The sequence below is a fragment of the Danaus plexippus genome, chromosome 14 (genome assembly GCF_018135715.1).
Source record: "Danaus plexippus chromosome 14, MEX_DaPlex, whole genome shotgun sequence".
In the NCBI taxonomy this organism is placed as follows: Eukaryota; Metazoa; Arthropoda; class Insecta; order Lepidoptera; family Nymphalidae; genus Danaus; species Danaus plexippus.
This window is the reverse complement of record NC_083546.1, coordinates 6,420,150-6,445,766: the sequence shown is the minus strand read 5'-3', so window position 1 is coordinate 6,445,766 and position 25,617 is coordinate 6,420,150. Positions and strand designations below refer to the sequence as shown.

At 31.5% G+C, this 25,617-nt stretch overlaps 1 protein-coding gene across 3 annotated transcripts; it reads right to left on the bottom strand.

Annotated features, from left to right (window-relative positions):
- Positions 1 to 1,215: 1,215 nt before the first annotated feature.
- LOC116769715 (sine oculis-binding protein homolog) lies at positions 1,216 to 23,008 on the bottom strand. 3 transcript variants are annotated; one of them, XM_032660896.2, is made up of 4 exons: positions 22,810 to 23,008; positions 6,818 to 6,938; positions 2,973 to 3,154; positions 1,216 to 2,630 (listed from the first exon to the last, which is right to left on the bottom strand). In XM_032660896.2, exons 1-4 carry the CDS (start codon positions 22,879 to 22,881, stop codon positions 1,413 to 1,415), a joined length of 1,593 nt encoding a protein of 530 aa, XP_032516787.2. In that variant the 5' UTR covers positions 22,882 to 23,008; the 3' UTR covers positions 1,216 to 1,412. The 3 variants fall into 3 exon arrangements, with proteins under 3 accessions (XP_032516787.2, XP_032516788.2, XP_032516789.2); XM_032660897.2 differs by having other exon boundaries at positions 2,973 to 3,151; XM_032660898.2 differs by lacking the exons at positions 6,818 to 6,938; positions 22,810 to 23,008 and having other exon boundaries at positions 2,965 to 3,150.
- Between the last annotated feature and the right edge of the window lie 2,609 nt (positions 23,009 to 25,617).

The following is a 25,617-nucleotide window of genomic DNA, read 5'->3' as shown; positions in this document are numbered from 1 at the left end:
CATGAATCATTTATGACTATGTAAATTATTTTTTCAGCTGTTAAATTGGAACGAATTATTCAATGTTTTCTCCGACTGGAAAATAACGTGTCGTTTGTGGCAAAAAAACACAAAATTTAAATTGCCGTTTCCTTATTTTCATGTTTGCAAAGAACGTGTATTTCTCTATATTGTATTTTTCTCCTTACTTCCTTTTACTTTAATAATATTAGAAATGTAGAATGAAGGTTTAAAGCGTATTTTTGTAACGATTTAAGTGAAACGTTTTGACGAATAATTACAATTTTCAATTATTTTTTTTTTTTTGAAATTTATTGTGTTTTTAATTTTATCCTCATATAAAAACCAATATCAGATCACATACCCAATTATAAACTTTATTTCAATCTGCGTTTCCAAGTATTTAATACATAATAAACACCAACATTCAAAATAAAGAGGCTCGTTTGTAACCGAGCATAATATTTATTTAAATCACTAAATAAAATACAAATAACGAGGAAATTTTGCATGATTGGAGATTTAACTACGCTGATGCTAGTTACTGGAACTATCATGTCGGCTTTGGCTGCTCTGTCGAGCGTTTGTAACTCCACAACCGGTTGTAACGCATAGGGCGATAGATGGACGATAAATTTGTAATAAATTTATAATCACTACGATAGGATTCATATATTTTTAACAAACAGTTTCGTTATAGTATAAAACAGAGACAGTTTTGATATTTTTCATAATATGTAATTGTTTACGACCGTCGTCATTAAGACAATTTGATTATTTCTAATAAAAAGTAACTTAAGTGGTTGCAGCTAATTCCTAATAAGTGTACAGATAGTAATATCAATGTTTCAAATCCTATTTTTTTTTTTAATGTAGTTTGTATAAATGCACGTATGTATTTGTTCGTCTTATATGCAACAACATGTGGATGCCTTTTGGTTAATCTAATATTATTTATCCCCATATTCAGTGTAGTTAAAGCGTGATATTTTCATAAGAGTTTAATATGAAGCCACGATCATAGATGGCTCTGACGTCCGATTCACAATTTAAGCCCGCATTAATTTAATTTTAAACCAAATACACAATTATACACGGAAAAGTCCGTGGGCGAAAACTGACGTATGTATGCAACCACAAACATCTTTTGTTTTAATGTCTTGCTAATAATATTGAATTATTAAAAGGAATAATAGGCCGATGAATGAGACGATATTCGTATTGATAGATTTATTATGGGCAATGATATATTGTTATAATAATATCACATTTACAGTAAGATATTAAAAAGAATAAGTCGCAGCTTACATCTAGGACTAGCAATTTGAAAGATTGATGAACCTCGTTCGAATTATCATGCTTTGTGATATGTATTATGAATAAATATAAATCCTAATATAAACGTCGAATGATTAAACTTGTACAATTTTCCTTGTTTTAGGAATGAGCGTCTCTTCGTCGGTAGCGACTTCCACGAGTCTCCGTCTTTTCCTCAAAGGTCTGGACGACTCGGCGTTCTCTCTCGTTTTTGAAACGATTTTCGCCATCTTGTTACCCAGTCGCGTTATCTTGAACTTCGGCAGCGTCTGTTCGGGGTTGGTCTCTGTATTATTTTGGGAGTCGTCGTCCACTCTCTCGTTATGATTATTTATTTGTTGACTAGCTTGTTCCGTGGCCGCAGGATCGATCTCTTCGTGGACCTCTGGTTGGTTGCATTCGTTTTTCTTGGCGGGGTTCATCGTGAAGTCTAAAGGACCCTCGGCGTCGTCGGTGTTGACTTCAGTTTTGACTTTGTTGGTGCAATGGGCTTGAATGAACGAGCTCAGGGGTAGAGGTATCGGGATGGGTATCGGGACGGGTATGACGACGGGGTAAGGAACCAGTACCGTCACTGGCGGAGCCTGGTTTATTGGCTGGTGAAAATTCAACGGTGGGAATAATCTCGGTCTCTCTTGGTGCATGCCAGGCGGTGGCATGAAATTCACTCTCGGTTGAAACATGGGATTTCTGTGGTCATTCATGTGGTTGCTGTCCATGAAGACCGGCGGCGGCATCCCGAACATGGGATTCGGAAACGGTGGTGGGATCGGTTGGTTCATGTGCGGTGGAGAGTGTACGGGATTGTTGCTCGTGACGCAGGACGCGGGCGACGAACCGTCCATCGAGGGACTCAGCATCCTGAAGTCTTGGGTTTTTGGTGTTATACTTCGTTGCCGGACAGTTTGTGACGTCACCGTCGAGCACTTGGACGTTCTACGTTTACGTAAATTCATTTTGGTTCTCAGATCCTTCTTGGTCTCGGGGGACTTCTGCACCGGCCTGTCTTCTGGTGGTTTCGGATTCATTAACTTGGCTGGTGGCGCTATAGTTATGAGTGGGAGTGGGGATTTTCTTTGGCTTGTGTCGTCGTTTTTGTCATTTGGTGTTCCAGATCCTTCTGATGTGGGTGATATAGATCTGCTCCTGCAATTCTTGAGCCATAGTTCTGGCGTGATGAGGTTCGACGACGACGCCGCGTTCACTAAGTGCGGGTTGAGGTCGAGGTGGGCCTGTGTCTCGCGACAGAAGATGTGCATCTTGTATTGGTTCAGACATTTGTCTGAGCAGAACTGAAGCTGAGTGGCTCCGTCCTGAAATAAGAAACATAGAAATTTATTGTTGCATTATGTGATAAGATACTAATATAATAAATAAACACAAACGAAATGACGACAATTATCTAATATTAACTTAAAGGCGAGAGCGTAAACACACTTATTGTAAGATAATGCTGCATCATGGTAAATGGAAATTAAGCTGAAGGTGGTGAGTTCAGAATCCCACTAACAGCCTATCCACTCTTGCCTTAAAACCACCAAAATTATTAAAAATATATAAGAATTGATTTAAACTAATTTCTTATTTACATTTCTTCGACGTTTATTCCTTTTTCTCAATGCAATAAATAAGTCGTTTTGCGCTTACATATTTACCTGGAAATCCACATAGGCGACGGTGTGTCTCACGTGACGACACCAATCGCATGTCTTGGCGCGTTTGAAGTTGGCTCGCCGTGACTGACTGAAGCACAGCTCCGAACAGAACAACGCCCCAGCTTGCTGTAAGGCGCCACTCTCACTGGCGACACTCTTGTTGCACCACGAACATTCATCTGCTGATAAAAAACATAATCTGTTTATCTGTTTATATTTATTTATTAATTCATGTACCAAAAGTAGATATGGTTATATTGTTATAAAAAAATGTGATGCACGAACGATAACTTGTCTCTTAAAAGAGATCTCTACCAGATGCCCTTTCGATGTAGGAAACTAGAAAAGTAATGTGGTGTCGGTACAAAAAAAGAGAAGAAAGAAAAGAGAGATATATATAAGCATACATACAAAATTATAATAATAGAAAATTTGGATATACGGAATTTTAAGTACAGACAAAAAATTATTTAAGTAGGTAGGTAACTACTACACGTGTCGCGTGACGTTACACAAAAACTGTTACAGTTTTTTAAAATAAGAACCGCGGATTGCTAGGGTAGATTATATGTTTATATATTATTTTTTCGATACTTGTAACAATTGGAGAGTTTCGTTATACTCTGTAGATTTTGATTTTAAAATAGTCAATATTATTATGAAGGTTGACAAATACTATTGTAATGTGTCTTAAGACTTCCTTTACGGTTTCATTTTAAGTTTTTAACTATACCTTTCTTTTAGCATACAAAAAGATTAAGGAAGTTTTTTTAAGATACCAAAGGCATACCTACATAAATTTATCTTTGACATTAAAATTAAATGAGATATATTTATACAAATTAAGATTAGTTGTTACTAGTTATCTTTAATTAATAGACGATGATTGTTATTGAACATTTAGTTTTTGTTAGAACAAGCACTTTCTATATTTTAGAATGTCATCTATTTTAAAACAAGTGATTTATAACGAAATTGAAATATTTCCAAGAAGTTTCCTATGAATAGGTGGGGTTGTATATTCATAGTAAACTACGTTCCGGGAATCCTTCGCTTTATTGTAGCGTTCTAAATGCCCTGACTAGGCATTTTTCGTATAAACGACAAAATAACTTATGAAAAAACAGGTGATAATAAAAATACATTAATCTCATATAAATTTTAAACTTTTTTATAATTCAATTAGATATTAGATATTAGCTCCATGTTGAGAGTATATTATTTCATATTTGTATATTATTGTCTTGATAATTAGCATAAAAGTAAAGAGCTTCTTAACTAAAACGCGCAATTATGTTTTATCTAAGAGGCCGAATGATGTATTAGAATTACGATTTAAAAAAACTGTTTAATAGGAATATTTTATTTTACTACTTTTATCGTTATCCTAATTTAATATATATTTCTAAAACGTTTTATTGTAAGTTATTTTTCTTTTGGAGTTTATATGGCATGTGGTAGAAACTCTAAAGTTGGCGAAAGGATGGTCGGGACGCTTAGTCCGAGTTTGAATTCTCATAAATCTCACGAAGAAGTTCAGGCTCAACATCATTTAACAGTCTACGTAAATACACTGATGTTAGAAGGTTTATGAATAAAAAAACTATTAAAGTCCCGTCAGTAGCTCGACGATTCTAATTTAGACTAAGGGTACTGTAGTCTGTATAAATAATAATTTATTTTATTTTTATTATATTTCTTCTAGCCATTACACAAACAAAGAGATAATTATGTACTAAGTACATAAATAATAATTACAATTAAATATAAATGTGTAATTTTGTACGGGTAAGTCGATTTTGCCAAAAAAATACTACAGATACCTTTTACTACTACACTCCATATGTATAAGAACTTGTCCTTAAACTGTAACGCGAAATCAATCGTCTAAAATATTCTAAAAAAGGTCATACATACTCGCCTAGTATTACCCCAGTAAACAGATTTACGCAAAAAACCTTATATCATTAGACTATTAATATTATTAAGCAATGATCTGAAATAATAAAATCTGTTAATTTTATTGAAACATCAAAAATCGTATACTAATTTACTAATAATAATAATAATAGTATCTTAATAATAGTTATACGCCGATCGCCATAACGTCTTCATCTTAATCACATGCGTAACAAGCACGGCATAGTCTAAGTCTAGCTAAGTCTAGCTCAGTGGGTAACACGAGAGGATCTCATTCATTACAAGCTCTCGCAAATAAAAGCAATATCTTGTTGTGGGCCTTATTAATTAATATCTCGCTGTTACTAACGAAGTCATATCGAATTGTTGACATTTGAGAATCCACTCATTATTTCATATTATTTTTTAATGGATTTCTTTCTTTATTGCTACGTTGTTTTCCATATTGTTTGTATCCGTTGTCTGTTTTTAATATGACGACACCGATGGTTTATTTTTTTTATAAATATGTTAAATACGATTACGTTTTTCCGTTATAATTACTGTGTAGAGATTTAAAACAAATCTTTAACACGAGCTGTTGAACGTAAAATCAAGTAGGTACATCCCAGTAGTCAAGCACATAGGTACCTCGCTCTAACGCTTGAGAATGCCTTGCATTTCAAATTTCGAACACACTTTTAGTAACGCAACACCGCTCAGCTTGAAAGTACACTTGAGAACAAGCAACACGTAGCTACTTATAATCATTTTAACACAGATATATACATTTATACTACATACATCATTTTATATTTGGTACATGATACACGAACTTCACCAGCGTTCATTAGGAATAGTAAACCGGCTTTGAAGTATCATATTCACAAATACGTTCATAAACCACCTAACATTCATATATGTACATTAATATAGGCGCGATTTCAGAGCTGAAACGTTTATTAAATATATTTCAAGGCAAATAATCAAGGTAGAGATTTAATAAATATAATTGTTAATAACGTATCTCAAAAGAACAAAGTATATACATATTTAAAAAACTTGTAAACGCATAAGTACCTACCCTATAATTATTCCCAGAATAGAATCAAATCAACACAAAAAAAGTTTGATCAGATTATCTATGTTATCTATGGTTCCCCGTGTGAAGTGTTATTTGGCGCCTTTTTTCTAAGTAAAATGTATTAGGGGTGCGTTCCGTATCATGGTTCCCAGAATGAAAGCTGTTAAAACTTATTTTCCGGGAATTTGTTAAATAAACGTATGTAATAAAACCTCCAAGTATTTTAAATTTGCTTTTTCTTTTAGAGAAACTTAACAGCCAATCAGGTTGTCGAAAATATATATGATCTCTAAAATCAACTCACCAACACGAGTCATACAAATTTGTTTTTAAGTACATACAAAAATTTATACAAAAATGAAAAAATAGTATTCTAAAGTATTGTAATGTAAAGGTTCAAATGTATACAATTTAAATATCATAAGTAAACTATTGAATTTAATTAAGCGTAATATTTGAATTTGACATTTAAATAAAATTTTGATTGATCGCTTTGATATTTATGTTGACTTAGTTCGACATTTTGTCTACCTTAAGCAATTAATAATTATGAATAAGATAAAATAAAAACAAAAGCGATAAAGAAAAATTAAATACTGCGCTTATCAAAAAATGCTTACGCCTTAATATTTAAAATTTTCTTGATATCTAAATTCTGGTTTCATCGTGTTTATTTCAAAGTGTAAGTCAAGGCAGGATCTCTTTTTTTTATGCTATAAGATCTTTCATCAAAATGAAATTAAATATCTCCTTAACTTATTTAACTCAAAGACAAACGTGTCATTTCATTTGTAAATATGGCATGTGTTATCGCGATGAAGTATTAGTGGAAAGTTCCAAGATTATGTTTCTAAAAACTCACCTTTTCCTTTTTGTTCTTGTTCAAGACTGTCCCTGGCTCTGGAAGCTGCCCATCTCCGAAGCTCCAAACGCTCATAGCCATACCAGCCAAGCAACTCATTCATCGCTGTCTCCGCAAAATCCTGCCAGAATTACAATAACACTTAGCCACTATAATACATCATTTTTTAATCTCATATTTGTTATTTGACTAGGACTTTCGTAAATTATAAATAAGTCTACAAATTAGTGATAGCTCAGGATACATGCAGAATATAATTCCATATAGTTTTGAGAATTTAAAAGTTTTTAAAGTTACTAATAAATCATGAGCAAAAGTGCATCGTAACAGACAATAGTTAAACAAACAAATAAAGAAGAAAGATGTACACCTTTTCAACATCTAAAAGTATCAAAATATAGCTCAATAATGCTTTATTGCAGCTCCTTCAACAGAATTATTCTTATATATAACGCAACGTAATACTATCAACTTAATTTGTTAACTGTAACTTCTTATAAAATATCTTAAACATTAAATATACGTTTAAAACGTAATTTTCTCTGATGAAAATGAAAAAAAAAAACATAACTAGTCTCACCACCACTAGAAACTTGTCTAAATTTTTTAAATTGTTCTATATTTAGAAAGTTATTTTAGAAATCTTAGGATAGTGAAGTTCTGAACATTATTGATAAAAAGTTCTTCTATAAAAATATTTTTTTAGTCTGAGTAATAAAACTAATTTGGTAGTTTAAACGTACAAAGAAATATCAAGTCTGCGCTTATATTTAAGACATGGAGTTTAAATCCTTCAAAGAGATTATTTACTTTAATGAAAGCTTATACTCGTGTTTCCGTATTTTCAAGTCTATAATAATTTATGTATTTAATATACGAAACATACAAACGAAGTACATTGAATATGTTTTGTTGAAATGTTTTTATTTCGTGTTTTACATCCTTATTCTTTAATATAATAAATTTAATTCACTTCTTAAAAATGAATCCATCCATTTATCTCAGCCGTGTGAGGTAAGCTGCTGAACATAAGCCTCCATTATCGAGTTCTTTTTGCTTCGATCGGAAGCGTCCTGCATCAACCGTGAACCCGTGGCCTTTATTAAGTTATCCGTCCATCTCGTTGGTGGACGTCCAACGCTGAGTTTTCCGATTCGAGAACTTTTCGGCCCAAATGGCCATCAGTTGTTGGTGCTATATCACCTGCCACATCCATTTCAAAGAGCTTATGCACTTGGCTATGTCGGTGACTCTCGTTCATCTACATATCTCCCCATTTCTGATTCGATCCCGTAGAGAAACTCCGAGCATAGCTCGTTTCATAGGTCCTTGAACGACGCGAGATCCTTTGGTGAAGTACCAAGTTACGCATGCACATGCCATCACTGACTGTATGCACAAAAGAATTTTGAACAGAAAGACGTTACGGAGCTCCCCGAACGCTGACCATTCAAGCTGACCATTGACCTCTTTCTCGCAATTGGACCTTCCTAATTGGACGGTCTGTAAGAGATATACATACGCGTTATCAACTTCAGGTAACGAGTTCTATTCCGTTATAGAGGTAGATGCCACATGAACATTAGACATGAGTTTTGACTTATCCCTGTTCATTTTAAGACTTAACCGCTTGGAGACTCGATTGAGGCTTTCGGGATTCGTACTGAGTTCCTGCATGACTACGATATTATCGGCAGACCAAAGGCGAGTGATGTGTTCGCCGTTAATATTGATGCCCAGTCCTTCTCATTTCAGAAGCTTGAAGGCGTCTTCAGAGTCTTCTAAGGCCGTAAACAGTTTCGTAGTTATGATGTCTTCCTGTCTTACGCCTCTTTTTAAAGGAATCATCTTCGAACTCTGTCTCTGAACTCGGAACGACTAGGTAACGTTTCTATATAAATATTCCGGCATTCTGATATACCGATAGTCAATATGGCATCGCTGGAGATACAGAAAAAAACAATCAACAGGATATTTAAACTTCCACTGAGGATAGCGAGAGCGAAGATTAAATTGGTTTTGTTTTTAGCCATTAACATATTCAATAACATATATGTATAACACTTATTAATATACGACATCTGCTGAGGAGTTCAAGAGACTGGCAGTCAGCCTTCATAATAACAGAGGTATGAGAAAATAGAAGAAGTCTAAAGACAACTTTGTTTTCAATGGTCTTGAGGCTATATATTGTACAAAGTTATATATCCAGATAATTTAAAACGTCACAATAGCTTCGGTAGCCTTAATGTTATGATCACTGAAATTTCACGTTCAGTGTCACTTGACTCACTTCTTCTAATATTAAAGTTTTACTTTCCTACGTTCGTTACCAAATATTAAGTCAACGCAATCATATCATTTTATGATTAATTTAATAAATGAGTTCTATCTTAATTCAACGTAGAAATACAAACCCAATGTTTTATTCAAAAGAAAAAACAACCTACAAGCGCGGTATATGTATATCACGACAGACAAATTGGCTTAATACTTAAATTCATTATAAGGATAGGTAAAAAAAAAATAGTGCGTGGAGTCTCTCCGCGCGGAAGAAGTGAAAATAAATATATATAAAACGAAAAGACGTATTTCAGCTAATTTCACGACGGACACACTGCTTATTTCGCTGCATAGCAAGAATACCATGCGCATTTGCTCGGAATCTACCGACTCACTCTCTTTCTCTCTCCTGCTTTCTACATTTGTGTATCTCTCTTTCTCTCTCCCTCAGCGTAAAACATTTAACGCGATCTTGTTGGAAGTCGCAAAACGAAGTTACACTTCAATAAAATTTCATACACGTGCAGTTACCACAGACATTTCTTCTTGCCCTAGTCTCTGGACTGCAAAAAAATACCACTAAGCACGCTCTAATAAGACCCTGGCTCAGTCTTATTCATCACACAGTTCAGTCATCTGAATAATGTAATACCGCATAGTTTGAACACAAACTCAGAAATATTTATATCTATTAAAATAGTATATAATCAAAGGCCTCAATGCAGAGAAGACAAAAGATTCGCTCCGACAGTTTAAATTTAACTTAAGAAGGTCTTTTAGTAATAGAACAGTAAAACTTACTAACACAGATTAAAAATGTCATAAATGAGCAATTTATTAATCTGTAATACTGAACAAATAAAATTTTTACAAATAAAAAAAAAGTATCATTCGTATTTATATCTGAAAATACGAATATATATTCTTAAACGAGATTTGTACAGAATTAACAGTTTCAGACGACCTCTTTCTTGTAGTATTTTATTGCCAGAGATCGCTGTTATAAATTCGTAAGTATATACGTGGAATCAAGAAATATCTGTGTCACTATAAAAAGATATAACATTAATACCCGATAATATATTATACCATGCGCATGAAAAAAAAAATTGGCTGTAACGAAAAATACAGATACAAAACATCTTGCCATTTTATTATCTGTATGATATAAGTTCCTGCGAATTGGCTTTAATAATAAATCAAATAAATGTACTTTAATGGCGTCTTATAAATTAGTGAATGTAATTTTTGGTGATCATTGTAAATTTGTCGCATTCGTAACGAGCGTTAACGTTTACGAGACGAGTTCAGTTCATCTTATATCTAATTGATTTGATTTACCATGTTCATTAACTGTCAAGAAAATTTTTTGAAGAAATAATTTTAATTTGAAAAACTCGATTGCTAACCAAAAAGATTTAACAGATTTTTTTTACATAATTGAAGGCATAATATTTTATTCCTTTGCTTTTAAAGTGTTGATGCTAAATCTTTTTTCTTTTTAATCATCTGAAATTAACATAATAGAGAAGTTTTATATATACTTTTGCAGGTGATTTAATTTTTTTTTGTATTAATATAATAACCACATAAAAAATAAAAAGAAAATAAAAATTCATTATTCCAATCAAGAAAAACAATTATAATGTCTGAAAAAATACATGTAAACTGTGCTCATCCGACTTAGTCGATTCTTATAATATAATTTCTTATAATATAGACCATTAAATACGGCGACATATATAAATACCATCTAGAGTCTAGAGTCTAGACCATAACCTTATCATTCAACTTTACCACACTAACGTACAAATAACAGAGTTACGTAGACTTTAAATATAATCCACGTAACAGAAACACCAAAACTAAACAATATATTATAAGGATATTGCAAATTCACATCCTTAAAGACGTTCATTATATCCTTTGACATGCGAGCGTCGCCTTAATTAATACGTGTCCTACGGGGTTAGCTCTCAAAAGATGACCAGTTCCGAGTTAAATTGGGCTCCAGTTACTTCCGATGTATAAAAAACCTAACACAATTAATATCGCACGACATAAATTAATAGCGTTAATCATATTTTTTGTACATAAATGTAAGCTTTAAACTAAATTAAGATGAAAATCAATATCGCGTACGTTACGAATAATTATTAATAATTACAAAAGCGATATTCCAGCTCCCGAACCACCAATACTCGACGGTAAGTGAAAAATAATACTTGCCGCTGATGTGTTTATTATTGTATTATCTACTTCAATTTTGAAATACGAAATCAACTTTCGCATTTCCGCCTCCAGCTTTAATGTATAATACATTAAAATAAATGCATATGTTTAATATATACCTATATATGAGAGATTTTTGTGAAAAGGTTTGAAGATCAACTCAAACGGGTTACGCGGTACGAGTGATTGACAGTCGAGGCTGAAAAAGACATTTTTTAGCCTCTCTTCTGTTTTTTTATATTTAAAAAATCGGTTACGTAAATTGCGAAATAAACGTAGATAGTGATAATAACATCTAAAAATATAATAAGACAGTAATATTCGTTGAAAAAAATAACCTTGCAATTTTAATAACAAATTGCTGACATATTTTATCGTCGTATTTAATTTTATGTGATTGCTTTGGTAATAATATTACTTATTGGTCGATCCAAACGCAAAAGTAGATTTAAATTGTTAAAATAGTACAGCTAAAAATATAAAAACTCGTTTGTTTGGCAAAAAAACAAATATATAAAATTAATCATATCAATTTATCAGCGATTGGGATTTCATTGAGTGTGATTTTATTAATAGGGTAACACGAAACAAGTATGATTTAAAAAACGAACTCGAGGTAAAAAAATATATATAATCTAATATAAAACTGCCAGTAATAAATACATGGAGAATTGAAATGAGACTAATATTTAATTACTCCCGACGTTCCCGATGTGAAATCTCGTCTGCCCGCGATGATCTCCGTAGTAATGCGAAAAACATTAGTTTCATTTACATGAATAATCGCAAGTCTTAGATCTCATTAAACATAAAGAATACTTAGATCTATTAAAACCTTAAAGAGATATGCCATCACTTTATAAAATATCGTTCACGTTCACGTTCTTATAAGAACGATGTCATCTAAGAGGTAATTGTTTCGTTTATTGAGATCAAATTGACAACAGACGTTATCGAATGCCAAGAATTTTTTTTAATTTAAAATTACTTTTACTGAAGTCTGTAAGAAAAAGTTCTATGGAGCACACATTGTTTTTTTTATAAATTTAGACTAATTATACAAAGGAAAACGTAAGATCTATCCAGACAATAGTCTAATAAGATAAGAAGACATTACTAGTTACTAATATAACTCAAAGATACAATATTAGATGTTTTCATTCCTAGATTTTTGTGATGTTTATCAAAACGATATATTTGGTTTGTAATTACTCAAATAACACAAACATTTCTTTTTGTATTAGTAGAGATTAGTAGCTATATTGCAACACGAAACCTAATAACGAGCAACACACAGACGTAACATAATTTAAAATTCCTTTATATATAGAAACGTTAAATATAAAGTTTAATATAAACACGGCACATGACGTCCAAGTCGCAACCCGAGCCGCGCTGTGTCGATATACTGATATTCTATATAACATAAATGGTTTTAATGGCGGTAGCGAAGGTAAATTTAGGAGTGGAGCAACTCGACACCCAACCTACGCATGCTAGTCCACAATGAAATTATTATATAGAGAAATTTACAACATATAAAACCTCATTGGTGATAGAAACAGAGATTATGTCAAGACGACAGCTGATACATTCCTATTTCGGGGATTTGACATCTGACGTAAGGAGGTTTTATATAAATTAATGTTACTAAAAAAAAAAAATACACATGATGATTTATCAAGTGTTTATAAAATAAAAAAAAATACCATACCTAAATGTCGTGTAAGAAATATATTATAAATAAATCAATAATAATACACCGTTTAAATAGTTATTCCTACAATAAAGCCAATGTCTAAATGTGCTTTAAATAGTACCATATTAAATCATCGATATTATATAATATAAGAGCAAACATATCACGTGTCACGGCCAGCGGAGCTGATAATTTAGATAATGCCGTAAAACGATCGCCCGCTAATGTGGAAACGAATACCGTTTACTCTACAACGAGACTTCTCATTATTTTTCAACGATACTTTGTTCAGTGTTTTATTTACTTTAGAAAAATACATTAAATACAGATAACAAAATGTACGAACACATTAAAAATGTTGAGTTTTTTAGAATGGTAACTTTACACAAAAAAATATGTTGATTGATTTAAAAAAAAAAAAAAACAATAATATATAGATTTGTAAAACAAATAATAGCGGTATGAAACTCAATCGATTCCAACTATAGATTATTTCTAAAAAAAAAGTCTAATGACCGCGTAATGTAGTAAGAACTATTACTTTAATGACGAAATGCCTTCTCGTACCAACTTACTTTTTTAATAATTAAAAAACATATACCATTTCTTCCAGTTCTCACATCTAAACAATAAATTCGATACCTATCTTCCACGAATTCATTAGCATATTTTATGTAGGTTGTAACTTAAAAAGTACCTATAGAATAAAATTTCACAAATTTGTAAATCGATAAAGCTGTATAACATGCTGATAAATATTACATTTTACATTTATTCAAATAAAAAGAGTTTTTAATTCCAAGTTTTGTCAATATGACAGATCCCATTGTACTTTTTTATTTATTCTCTTCAGACAGGAACATCTACACACTGTATTGTTAACCAAAGAGGTTAATAGTGTTTAATAACGATCATAGTTGAAAAAAATATAAAAAATTAAGTCATTTGGGTCAAATTCTTTTTAAAACGACAGTAAACAAAAACCGTCATCTCTCGTTACATCTCGGATATACAATCGATTCACATGCGTCTCATTATAGCGTCTGGGGCGAAACAAAGAGTCCCACTTAGGGTTGGCAGACTATTGCAAAATATACATAACTCCACGACGTTTAATAACTCAAACATACAGTTTGTTCGTCAAAACAAAATGATTATTTATGTTAATGTGATCTATGTTTCTTTTAATTTTGATCATGAGGAGTTATTAACTTGTTTAAATTTTTTTAACGTTTATAAAGTGGCAACCCTAGTCTCATGTTACACTGCATACTGTTTTGGTCATGCTAGATACTTTCAGAGACGGCGACTTTGCAAAACAACACCCTTGTAAAATTATACCGAAATTGTACCAGCATCAAATTTTTTACAAAGACTTCAGTTTTATTTAAATAAAAATAATTAACCAATTCAGGTGAATAATTCATGAATTTTATGAATAAATCAAATTAAAATGTCCTCACGGTTTTTTTAATGTTAGAAATTAATTTAGTTTAATAATTTATTATAAGACTGTACGTAAATAATTCATTTATATCGATATATTCTCACGCGTATCACTGGCCTCGTTATACCGAATGCAGTCAAACGACTAATATAAGTATTCACCCGCAATATGACACCCCTAATGGATTTAGCTGGAATTTTTGCATAAACATACATATTTGAAGGTGCAATCCAAAACTTGATTAGTGCAAACTAAAAAAAGTATTAAATTTAAAATCACCACAGAGCAAGTAAAACTTAACGTATTGTAAAACATAAGAAATAATACTTTGTTCTTTTAAAATAAACTTCGACCGGAATCGTATTTCTTGGGGGCAATACAATGCGGTGTCTCATAACACCTTCTAGATTTTCAACTGTTAATATGACACTGGATCATAATTACAAAATAAAAGAGTAAACGAAAGGAGGTTGTTTAAGAAAAAAGTATGTATATAAGTAACGTGAGATTTTTTTTTTAATGTCTTTCACTAAATATATCATGTGCCTATTGATTAAGCCGTTGTAAGTGTGACGAATGTATGTTTTTATATCATATTAATTAGCGTACATGTGTGTACACGACACGCGATACATAAAAAGAGGAGAGGAATGTGAAACATGTATACATGTAGAAAAACATTCCATGAAAATAAACGCAAGTTGGTGACGCCTGCGGTGTCCGATATCAGGTTGCGACTTGATACGTGAGAGAGACGTTCAAATTAATCTATAATTATTTTTTACTTATATACAAAAGCAATAATATATATATGTTTATTTGACATATAGTTTTTGATAATGACAGTTGCTATCGATTTAAATATAAGAGTTCACTTACATTATTAAATTTTGATTAAAATTCAATTTTATAATAATAAACTTTAACATTAAAAATTCTATAATTCGAGTATTGAGAGAATAGAAAAAAAAAAAACAATTAAATACTTCATTACACAAAATGTAATCGGGGTTCCACGGAATAATTTTAGCGCGGGAAATCATATGTCAATAATATTTATGACATAACAAACACAGAGATATCGGGTTTTTGGAAAATGAACGTCGGCACTGACGTAACACAAACGGTATCCAATGGCGGCTGGAGAACAGCATTAATTATGGTATCGTGTTCAACTAAACGGGAAACCTTTGTGGATGTTATACTAGATTTTGTATTAAAATATATATTTTATTTTTAATTAATGTTTTAAAATAAAATTATTATATACTTTTGTGACTTTCATTATTGATTGTAAAAAAAAGAGAATTATAAGAAATAATTATTCCAACTTTTAAATTTAAATTAAAATAATATGTTTAAAAAAGTATAATGTATAAATATGAAGTAAAGGAAGTAGCGCATTTTTAATCTACCTCAAAAAAGCGGGATCCGAAATTAAACATTGTTAAATACATTAAAGGACATATTATGTTATAATTTATTAAAAATATTTTTACGTAGGTTGTTATTACTCTCATTTTTAGAAAAACTGATTTTGAAAATATTTTTTTATTGATATGTTGTTGGTAGCCAATCACATATAAACGAGATAACCGATTTATTAAAAAAAGGTTTTACGTCTTTTTTATATAGAACAAAACAAATGTAACTTGAAGTTTTATCGTACATGAGGATGAACGCAGCGTTATAAAATCTTTAAACTACGGCAACATTTTTCCAGAACGTCGTTGTATCATTTTACACTAAAATTAACGACTGGCGTCGAGTATCGAGCTACTAAGATAATTAAAATACGATCGAAGCGGCTCGTATTGTAATTAAAAATCTCCTCAATTTCAGCTTCAATATCAATTGCGGGAAAAATGTATACATCCAGACATCTGGATATCATGTTACTTTTTAAAATGCCTAGGAACTATTTATTGTTTGATTAATACATTCTATATCTATCAGATTCAATTAAATAATTCTATATTCTTAAAGATAGATAGATATTATATTTGAATTTGAATTTATTGACACGACCGGGATTCGATTTTACTTACCTTCGGAAAATCGTGTTCAAGTTGCATTGCCCACTAAGCTATAGCAAAAAGTCGTGGTGGCCTGGAGGTTAAAAAGGCCCGCCTCTCATACGTGAGGATGCGGGTTCAAAACCTGGCAAGTACCAATGTGATCGTTTCCGAGTCATATGTATTTTCTAAGAGTATTTAGACACCAATGGCTGGAACAGGCTACACCAAGCAAGATTGAGGTCTAAATAGCCCCAAAAAAAGTGCTGGTGCAGAAAGCAAGGGGAAACCACAGCAACTATCTTCCTATTAGAGTCATCATGTATACGGATCACTAATACGTGATGACCACGACGAGTCTGCAAAGACTCTTGCGACTATGAAGATTATAGTATATAGCCACAGTATTGTTAAGTAAAATAAGTGGAAAAAAAATTGTAGTTTTTCTCAATGTAACTATTCTACTTCCATGATAAATTTAAGATCATATAATTATTCACCTAGACAAGTTGAATCACAGCTGTGTTAAGCGTACTAAATATTAACTAATAATAATACAGAGTTTAAGATATTCTTTATCACTAAAATCCAAAAAAAAATCGACCTTTCAAGCTTTACTTATCGTCTTAACTCTCAATGGAAATTATATGAATTTTATTATATCAAGACCACTTATATTATAAATCTCGTGACGCACCAAAAAAAGGTCAGTTCCATACTTTTCGTTGATCTAATCACTAATACAAAAACAAAGTCTTATTTAAAGCAGGATTCACTAAAATCTAAGACATAAAAAAGTACGTAATATCTTATTTTAAAGCTTAATATTTTTATTAAGTAGAGATTTAGGGCGGTCATTAGAATTACTCATTGGAATGATCGCTAGTCGCTACGACTTTATAGCAATACAAAGAAATTGGTTTCGGAAGCGAATGCCTCTGGTGATGCCGCAAGGCTGAACCGAAATATGTCATCTGTAGGACTTGATGATGAAGCGGAATGTGAAGGTTGTGATGACGTAGGGATATGGACGGTATAAATATGCCTGTTAGATCTAACTGCTTCCTACTGTTCATCTAAAAAATGGTGGTAACCGAAAATTGTTGATCAGAGGTGAAGCTTTTTGTTTTCGCCAACTTGTTGAAGCACTTCAGATTGATGCTTAAATGTTTAAAACCATGTTTCTATAATTCTTACGATCTTCGCTAGCTAGTCGCATATGTAGTTAGTTCAAAAAAGGAATGCTAGCGTTTAAGAGTCTGTAATATTTTTTGGAGGCGCAAAATTCATTCAAATACTAATAATAATAACCTCCTAATAATGAAAGATCGTCTTTCACTACGCATTGTGTTGAAGTCAGGACTGGGGTTGAGATTTCATTGACTTTATTAGACATGACATGACATTTACATTAGAGACACACGCATAAAAATAATATCATGAAAGATGCCCTATCCCTAATATTTTTAAAATAAAATTTACAAGCACCAAAAATTTAATTTAATTATTTTTCTCATATTTTTTTATCACTTTATTTATTGCAAGTCTGTATTTATTTTTTGTATATAACATGGTAATGATAGAGATAGTCATTGGTGCTATATTTATAATAAATAAAGTAAGCGCAGTTGGATTATCAAATAAAAAGAAATAAACTATGTATCATTGAAATCTTAAAAGAATTATTCCATAAAAACATTAAACATCCTTAAAAAACTTTTAGCTAACATAATTTTTGTTTTAAATCAATAAAGACGCTTTATCTTGATCACGTTATATTAAATGGTAACACTACACCGCCATTAAAACTATCAGAAATGTCATCGCTGGTATCACCTTACACGGATTATTTACGACTGACGCATACAAATTTCTTTGAACTTTTCATTAACTTTATATATATAGGTACCTATGTATAATTTTAATTTATATTACTTTCAGAACAAAATAAGTTAAATTGTTATGTTTATTGTCAACTCTCCTTTAATAATTTTTATATTTACAAAAAAAACTTTTCGTACGTTCTTATATACCAAATAAAAGACGAAGTTAGTCCAAACTCTTTGGCTACTTCAATAATAATTATTAATAAAATGTTTTGTTTTTATTTGACAGTAATTATTGAGGTTCTGTGAGATGAACATATTTGTCTGTTTATTTTTAAAATATTTTACAAAGCAGACATCGGTACAGAAAAATAGGCTGTGGTAACAAGTCACTTCTTTTTAAACGTATATGTATAAGACAATGTCAAACGCGACACGGTTTATTTATATAAGGATAAGGAGATAAGTTTTTTTTAAAGATTTTTCTGAGTCATATGTACTTTCTAAGAATATTTAGACACCACAGACAGACGGTGAAGGAAAACATCGTGAAGAAAACTGGACTTATATAATATCAAATTATACTTGACACTAGCAGAATATACTGTGCATGTCTTTGCACGGATGAAGGCCATAATAAAAAGAGAAAAAATAAAAAAAAGGATATAAGTTTTATTATAATTTTTATTCATAATCCCAAAAAAAATGTAATTAACAGTGAAATTGATAGTAATACATATATATTGTAATATTAAAGCAGTCACTTAAGTAATGTATTCGTTTATGATGTCACGGAACAAAAAAGATGTCGGTTTTTAATTTGTGTAAAGTTTCTTAAATCAGGAAAATCTTTTATATCAACCCTGCTACAAAATAAAAGTCATTATATATGTAAATGAAAAATGTTATGTTTTGGGTCTATAAGTTTAAAAGTCTTTTCAATTCTCTGCCTCGCCCTTTTCAGCATATGGACGCTACTAAAAATGTTTTAAAACCTGTGTAACTTAGTTTAGGTAGAAAATAGAAAAATAGGTAGAAAAATTATAAATAAAATGAGATTTAATAACAAAAAGCTTCACATTTTTGAAATGATATTCAATAAAATTTAATTCTTGTTCCAGCTTGCCTTCAATTCAAAATATTTATAATTTTCACGATTTATTCTGTTTAGAAATAATCGTGAAGTAGTAAAAAATTGGTGCACAATATTTAAATAATATTTTATTTTATTGTAGCAATAACGAAAAATGATCCTGTACAGCTAACTTAACACTATATGTTTTTATTAAACTGTGTTTCACTATAATAAAACTATATATAACCAGCAACATATTAAACAAGAAGCAGGTCAACGGAATTAGTGGCGGTAACTGGATACCGCGTTAAAAGCAGCGAATGTCATCGCGCGGTGTAGGGTTACAAGCAAAGGGTTATGTGACTTATAAATTAGACGGCATTTTAAACTTGAAACTAAAAAATAATGCATTTTAAGTCAATGTTGCCAACTTTAGGAAATTTAACTGTCTTATGTCTAACATAACCATGAATTGACAGTTTTTTTTTTTCAACTGTATTGCAGGCTGCGATTTACAGCATTAGGATTATAACGATTTTTATTTCAACGTCAACAACGTTGAAATAAAAATGCGATGCGCATATCTCTTTCAATATATCAGTTATAAAACATATTTTGTCGTAAAAGCTATGATTTGTGAACGATGAATAAATATAACATTTACATATGTCCATACATTTAATATAATAAAAAGTAATATTTGTTTGTACATTGTCGACTAACCGGCTCGGGTTACTGTCACCCGACACCGGTTTTTTGACGCTACACGATATTTTGGTGAATATCATAAACTTTAAAATTTATTTTTATGTAACTACAGTACTGCACTTAGAATAATAAATATCAAATGACACATATAATTGACTGTAAAATTTTTATATTTTAGATGTTACATTAAAAAATCTTACTAAAAAAAATACGATTATAAAAAAAAATTGTGTTCCAATAACATGTACAATACATAGCTTTAAAAAGTTAAAACGCAATATTAGAAATATCTGTTACCATAGTATATATAGGTGATTAAAAAAAACTTATTGTGAAAACATTATCTTGAGCTAGTCCCACTACCATCAAGTTAGGAACTGGTATCTTCAAGAAATCCGTGACACCTCAAAAGCACGATGCATATCTCAAAGAGCAAAACCGCCGGCAACAACTAGTAGCATATATATAACAATTAACCCGACGATTGTATGAGATAATAAAAATTACTATGAACTTCAATTTCATATTCCATAGTATGATAAAACCGTTTCTGTTAATAAATTCAAATGGTATTTAATAAATTATTTATTATCACTTTATTTATATATAAAGTTATAATAAAATTCCTAATAAAAAGAAATATACCTTATTATATAATATAAACTAAGTTTGTGTGCACGAAATTCAATCATTGCGTTCCGTCTTCTGAGTTTTGTACAACGTCCATGATTTCCGCGTATAATACTTGCTTCACAACACAACAACCAGTCTTTTCTCGTTATCAAGCAATATTATTAGCTGTGCCTCGCGGTTTCGCCCACGGACAAAGATCCGAGATTTAAGCTTTATTCGCAAATACGAAATTTATTTAATAGATTTTATTTATTTGGATTAATGAATAGGAGAATATGATGAAAGTGTAAATATTACAATTTGACAATAGGACCGCCTTTGATATGACTCAGTGTTTAAATTTTTTTTTATGTATACGTAATCACTTATCTCAACTAAATGGTTTTATATACAAAGTATAAATAAACATAAATAACTTTATTTAAAATTATTTTCATGTCAACAAAAAGCAATCAATCAATACAATATACCAATTAACAAATGATAAATTAAACAACCGGGTTTCGTATCAGCGTATTTTTCATGAACTTAGCAATAATTAAGAAAACAAACTTTAAAAAAAGTCCGACCTTGTCCCAATAATGCGCGGGCGCATTGCATTGTGACGCAGACGGAAAACGATCTATTTAAATTCAATGTTAATTGTCATATCAGATTAACACAGACTATATAATTATGTCACTCTCCTGTTGAGATTTCAACAATTTTTTATCTCTGTGCCAGAATACAGGTTTATTGGAGAATGCATATAATTTCGTTACAACTAGAACGGCCAAGTTGTACCAATTCCAGAGTAAATTTGATATTTTTCTCACGTTGAATTCCAATAACAAATGAATGGGTATCATGGCATAATAAATCTTAAGACAAATCGCAGTACATTTCGAGCAACCATAAATATAGAGGGCGACAAACGATTGGCGTTGTAATTTGTTTTCACAGCGTAAGAGACATTTACAAAATTTGCAAAAGTTATGGTCTGTTTGCATGTTTTGACCAATTACCGAAAATATATCGCAGATTCGGTATTCAACATCGGCGATGGCGTGTTCGTGGTATTGTGGAGGATATACAGACATATAAATTTGCATATAGATCGAATCGGTTGTAGCTTGTTGTGTATTTCACAGAGGTATTGTTAATGCAAATCTTCGACACGTCGTAAGAAAGCTTTATATAATATTGTTTGAATATTTCAGACTAAGAACTAAACGACGTTTTCAAATTAAAAAAAAAATTGTATTTAAAAAATATATTAAATTACAATAAAGTAAATAAATATGTAATGTAATTGAGTAGTTTTTAAAAATAACTTCAAAATTAAACTAGGAAAAAAAAAACAGACACTATACAATGTGTGTCGGACGTGTTAATGTTCTTATAATTCAAATTGACCTCAAACTTTCCTATATTTTTGCCTTGTCCTGTGACGTAACAGTCGCGTGGACACCGCCAATGAGGTTATTGACATGTCAAACTATTTCCGTGCCAAAATAAAAGCGCGAATCAGCGGGGGCGGCCGTTACATTTATTATGTGAATTACGATGTATTAGTTAGCATAGAATGCGTTAATCAGATGAAAACAATAAATTGTATCGTCGGCTTGCGGCCTGGGACGATCTAGTGTTACGTTTTGAGCAAAGGAACGTCTAAAATTACCCCGCACACACACACGTGCAACACTATCCGTCTGTACACACGCACACAGAGACCGAGCCTATATCTATTATCAAAACATCCAACGACTCTGGTTACAGCGATCCGAGCGCGCTTCGGATATCGCGTTACACACTTTAATGGCTGGAAAAGGCCTCGAAAATGTGATATTACACGCATTTTATTGTGTATAACTAAATGTAATTAATATTGTAATGTTAAACTTTATAATATATTCCTTCGAGCCCGCGGACCTACACGGACCCTCTGTTAGGATCAAATTTATAAATACGACACGAAGTTTAAAGTTACCGAGCGAGATGAAACAGGCCGACTGCCAATAACCCATCTGAAACACGACACTCATCACGCGGCGTTTACATCAATGTCATGAATATACTAATATTAAAATCTCACCTTGATCTCTTCCTCATTCTCTTTCTTCACTTTAGTCTTCGGAGGCGAAGGTGATTTTTTATTCGTGTCCATTATTTACTACACATATGCACCAGTTACAGTATACAGTGACGCGAGTTGTTGAACGTAAACACTCCCGTCAGAGCGCTGTCACACACGTGCGTGTCACACTAAATCCGGCTCGCGACTGAACTCTGAAGTACGAGTCACAAGTCACAAGTAATCTCTGATATAATGAAGTCGACTCGACTCTGAAGCTAACGGAAGCTTTCCCGCGCAAATGGGCGGAGCTTAAAAATAAGCTTTGGGCGGTTTTGTGAAATACATAGCGTATGATTGAAATACAGAATATAATAGTAATAGTATTTACTTACCTTTCGATTGTTTTAACGAATTTTTTTTTTCTATATCACATATACGATTGAATTGAATTAATTAAATTATTCTTGTTCTAAAATAAATATTTCGACTGGTTTATTGTCACTATTTATGCTACATAGTAATAAATGTTTTCCGTCTTGTATATATATATATATATATCGCAATTTTTTTTATATCTTTGAAGATTAGCAAAATATATATAAAAACTTTTTATATAGAACTTTTTTCAATAAACACATTTTGTCATGATGAAATAAAAAGGGTTTTTAAAAACCGTATCGTGGCTACAGTTTTAAGCTGGTCCAGGTTTGATACCTACGGAGTCAAACCTGGACAGAACTTGTTACACATATTTATGCAAAGCAAAATCTATGTCCAATACGAGGCTAGACAAATGCATATTAATACTTTACAGAAACATGTTTTAATAGATGTTTTTGGAGTTATTATGGAGTAGATTTATTTGGAGTTTTATAATCAATATTTATCTATACAATATACATATATTTTATATTCGTTTTTATCTAGTCTGTATCACGTATGTGAATGTTGAGAAATTTCTATCATCCGTCTTATTGTTTTTTTCCATATTTTTTTTATAGGCATATTTAAATTAAGACATACTTAATCCAAGTTTTCATCGTCACACTACATACTAATAGTTTCCCGTTTCTCATTCTGTAGCTCCATTAATAGTTAATACCTACTTTGTTATGCGAAGATTTGTGAATGTAAAAACTGATCCATACTTCGTCAGCGCTCTTTTATTTTCCTACGTGCAAGAAAACACACGTCACTAAACATGTTATTCATATAAAAATATTGTTTATTGAAAAATTATATTAAATGAAGTTGTATTTTTATTTATTCAGGCAACTTACTAAATAGAAAAATAATTTTTTCGTCACAATGCACACAATTACAGACCTATATAAATTTATTTATATAAATGACTTATATTTAAATTTTCAAGTCCTTGTTTGTGAGTCACTTGAACGACATTGGAAGAAGTATATCATAAGACTTGTTATGATGTGGTCAGCTATAGATCTTAATATTCATTTTAATGAACAATTTTCTTTTTCACCAACATTCAATCAATATAAATATATATATATATATATATATATATATATATATATATATATATATATATATACTTATAAATAAAATTGGAGTGTCTCTTTGTAATATTGAAAAAACCGTTTTCAACTACATCCATATGAATATGCATATTTAATACGGTACATACACGTACATAACATTTTTTTTTAATTTTTGTCTGTCTGTCTGTTATCTCTGAAATGGCTGGACCAGTTTTAGTTGGTATTTTATTGGCTGGTAGCTGATGTCATAAGGAGTAACTTAGGTAGCTTTTTACCCCGATTCCCAGTCCGCATCCATACATTAAGCGTTATCAAGCTAGTGGGAGGCGGGACGCAGACGGCGCTTAAAAGCTTTTCATTGTTTTTTGTTTTTTTAAGCAAACGGAGTCGCGGATAACAGCTAGTATATTAGAAAATTGATACTGATTGCTATCTGTACATAGTTTTTGGAGTTTTTATTAAAGTTCAGATTTAGTCGAAGTTGGTGTCGTTACACTAAATACCGAGTGTTAACAGTTTTGTATTCCAAAATCCTCGGAAATTATAAAATTAACGTAGCCATTAAACGAAAAACGGGAAACGCTTGTTATGTAGTGATATGAAGCAAACTTGGACTAAGAATAGGTGATGGGAACTAAAATAATGAATTATCTAATATAATCAAAACTCGGAAAATATAAATGAAATTAACTGGGTCTTATTAAACATGTGACGTTTGTTTTTTCCTTTCTCTGAAACGTTTTAAACATGATCAAATACAGATATAAAGGAATAACAGCGTAATTAATTAGATTAGTAAGAGAATTCAGCTGATTATGGTTATACGTTTTTAGGCTGTTTTAAGACAGTTTCCTTCTTTCAGCATGTGGCAGACGTAAACAAATCTCTTACTTGTTCCCCCTCTACCTCTAACGGTAACTGAAAAATGTCACTTCAAACGTATAAGAAACCAACGTATGAATAGTTGTTAAATTTTGTATGTACTAAGTTGTAATATATACTATTCTTTGCCCGCGATTTCGTCTGCTTGAATTTTAGGATTTGAAATGTATAGCTGACCGGCCGAACTCTGTTAAGCCTTGATTCTTTTTCGATCGAACGTTATGAAAATTTCAAACCTAAGCTAAGCTACCTTCCTTCCAAGCATCAGTTAAATCTTTACAAACGTTCTTGAGTTACAAACAGTGTATCTAACACGACTTTCTTTTGTATATAAAGATAATATATGACTGTATATAGTTCAGTTAATTTGTGTCTTCGGCGCAGATATTCTTTGCCTTTTTTTATTACTGTTATGAAGACAACCTACTCCAGCGACGGC

Coding starts and splice junctions, on each gene's coding strand:
- LOC116769715 (XM_032660896.2), bottom strand. CDS start 22,881: ATGGACACGAATAAAAAATCACCTTCGCCTCCGAAGACTAAAGTGAAG. Junction 6,939..22,809: donor AGAATGAGGAAGAGATCAAG/GTGAGATTTTAA, acceptor TAATTCTGGCAG/GATTTTGCGGAGACAGCGAT. Junction 2,631..2,972: donor TCGCCTATGTGGATTTCCAG/GTAAATATGTAA, acceptor TTCTTATTTCAG/GACGGAGCCACTCAGCTTCA.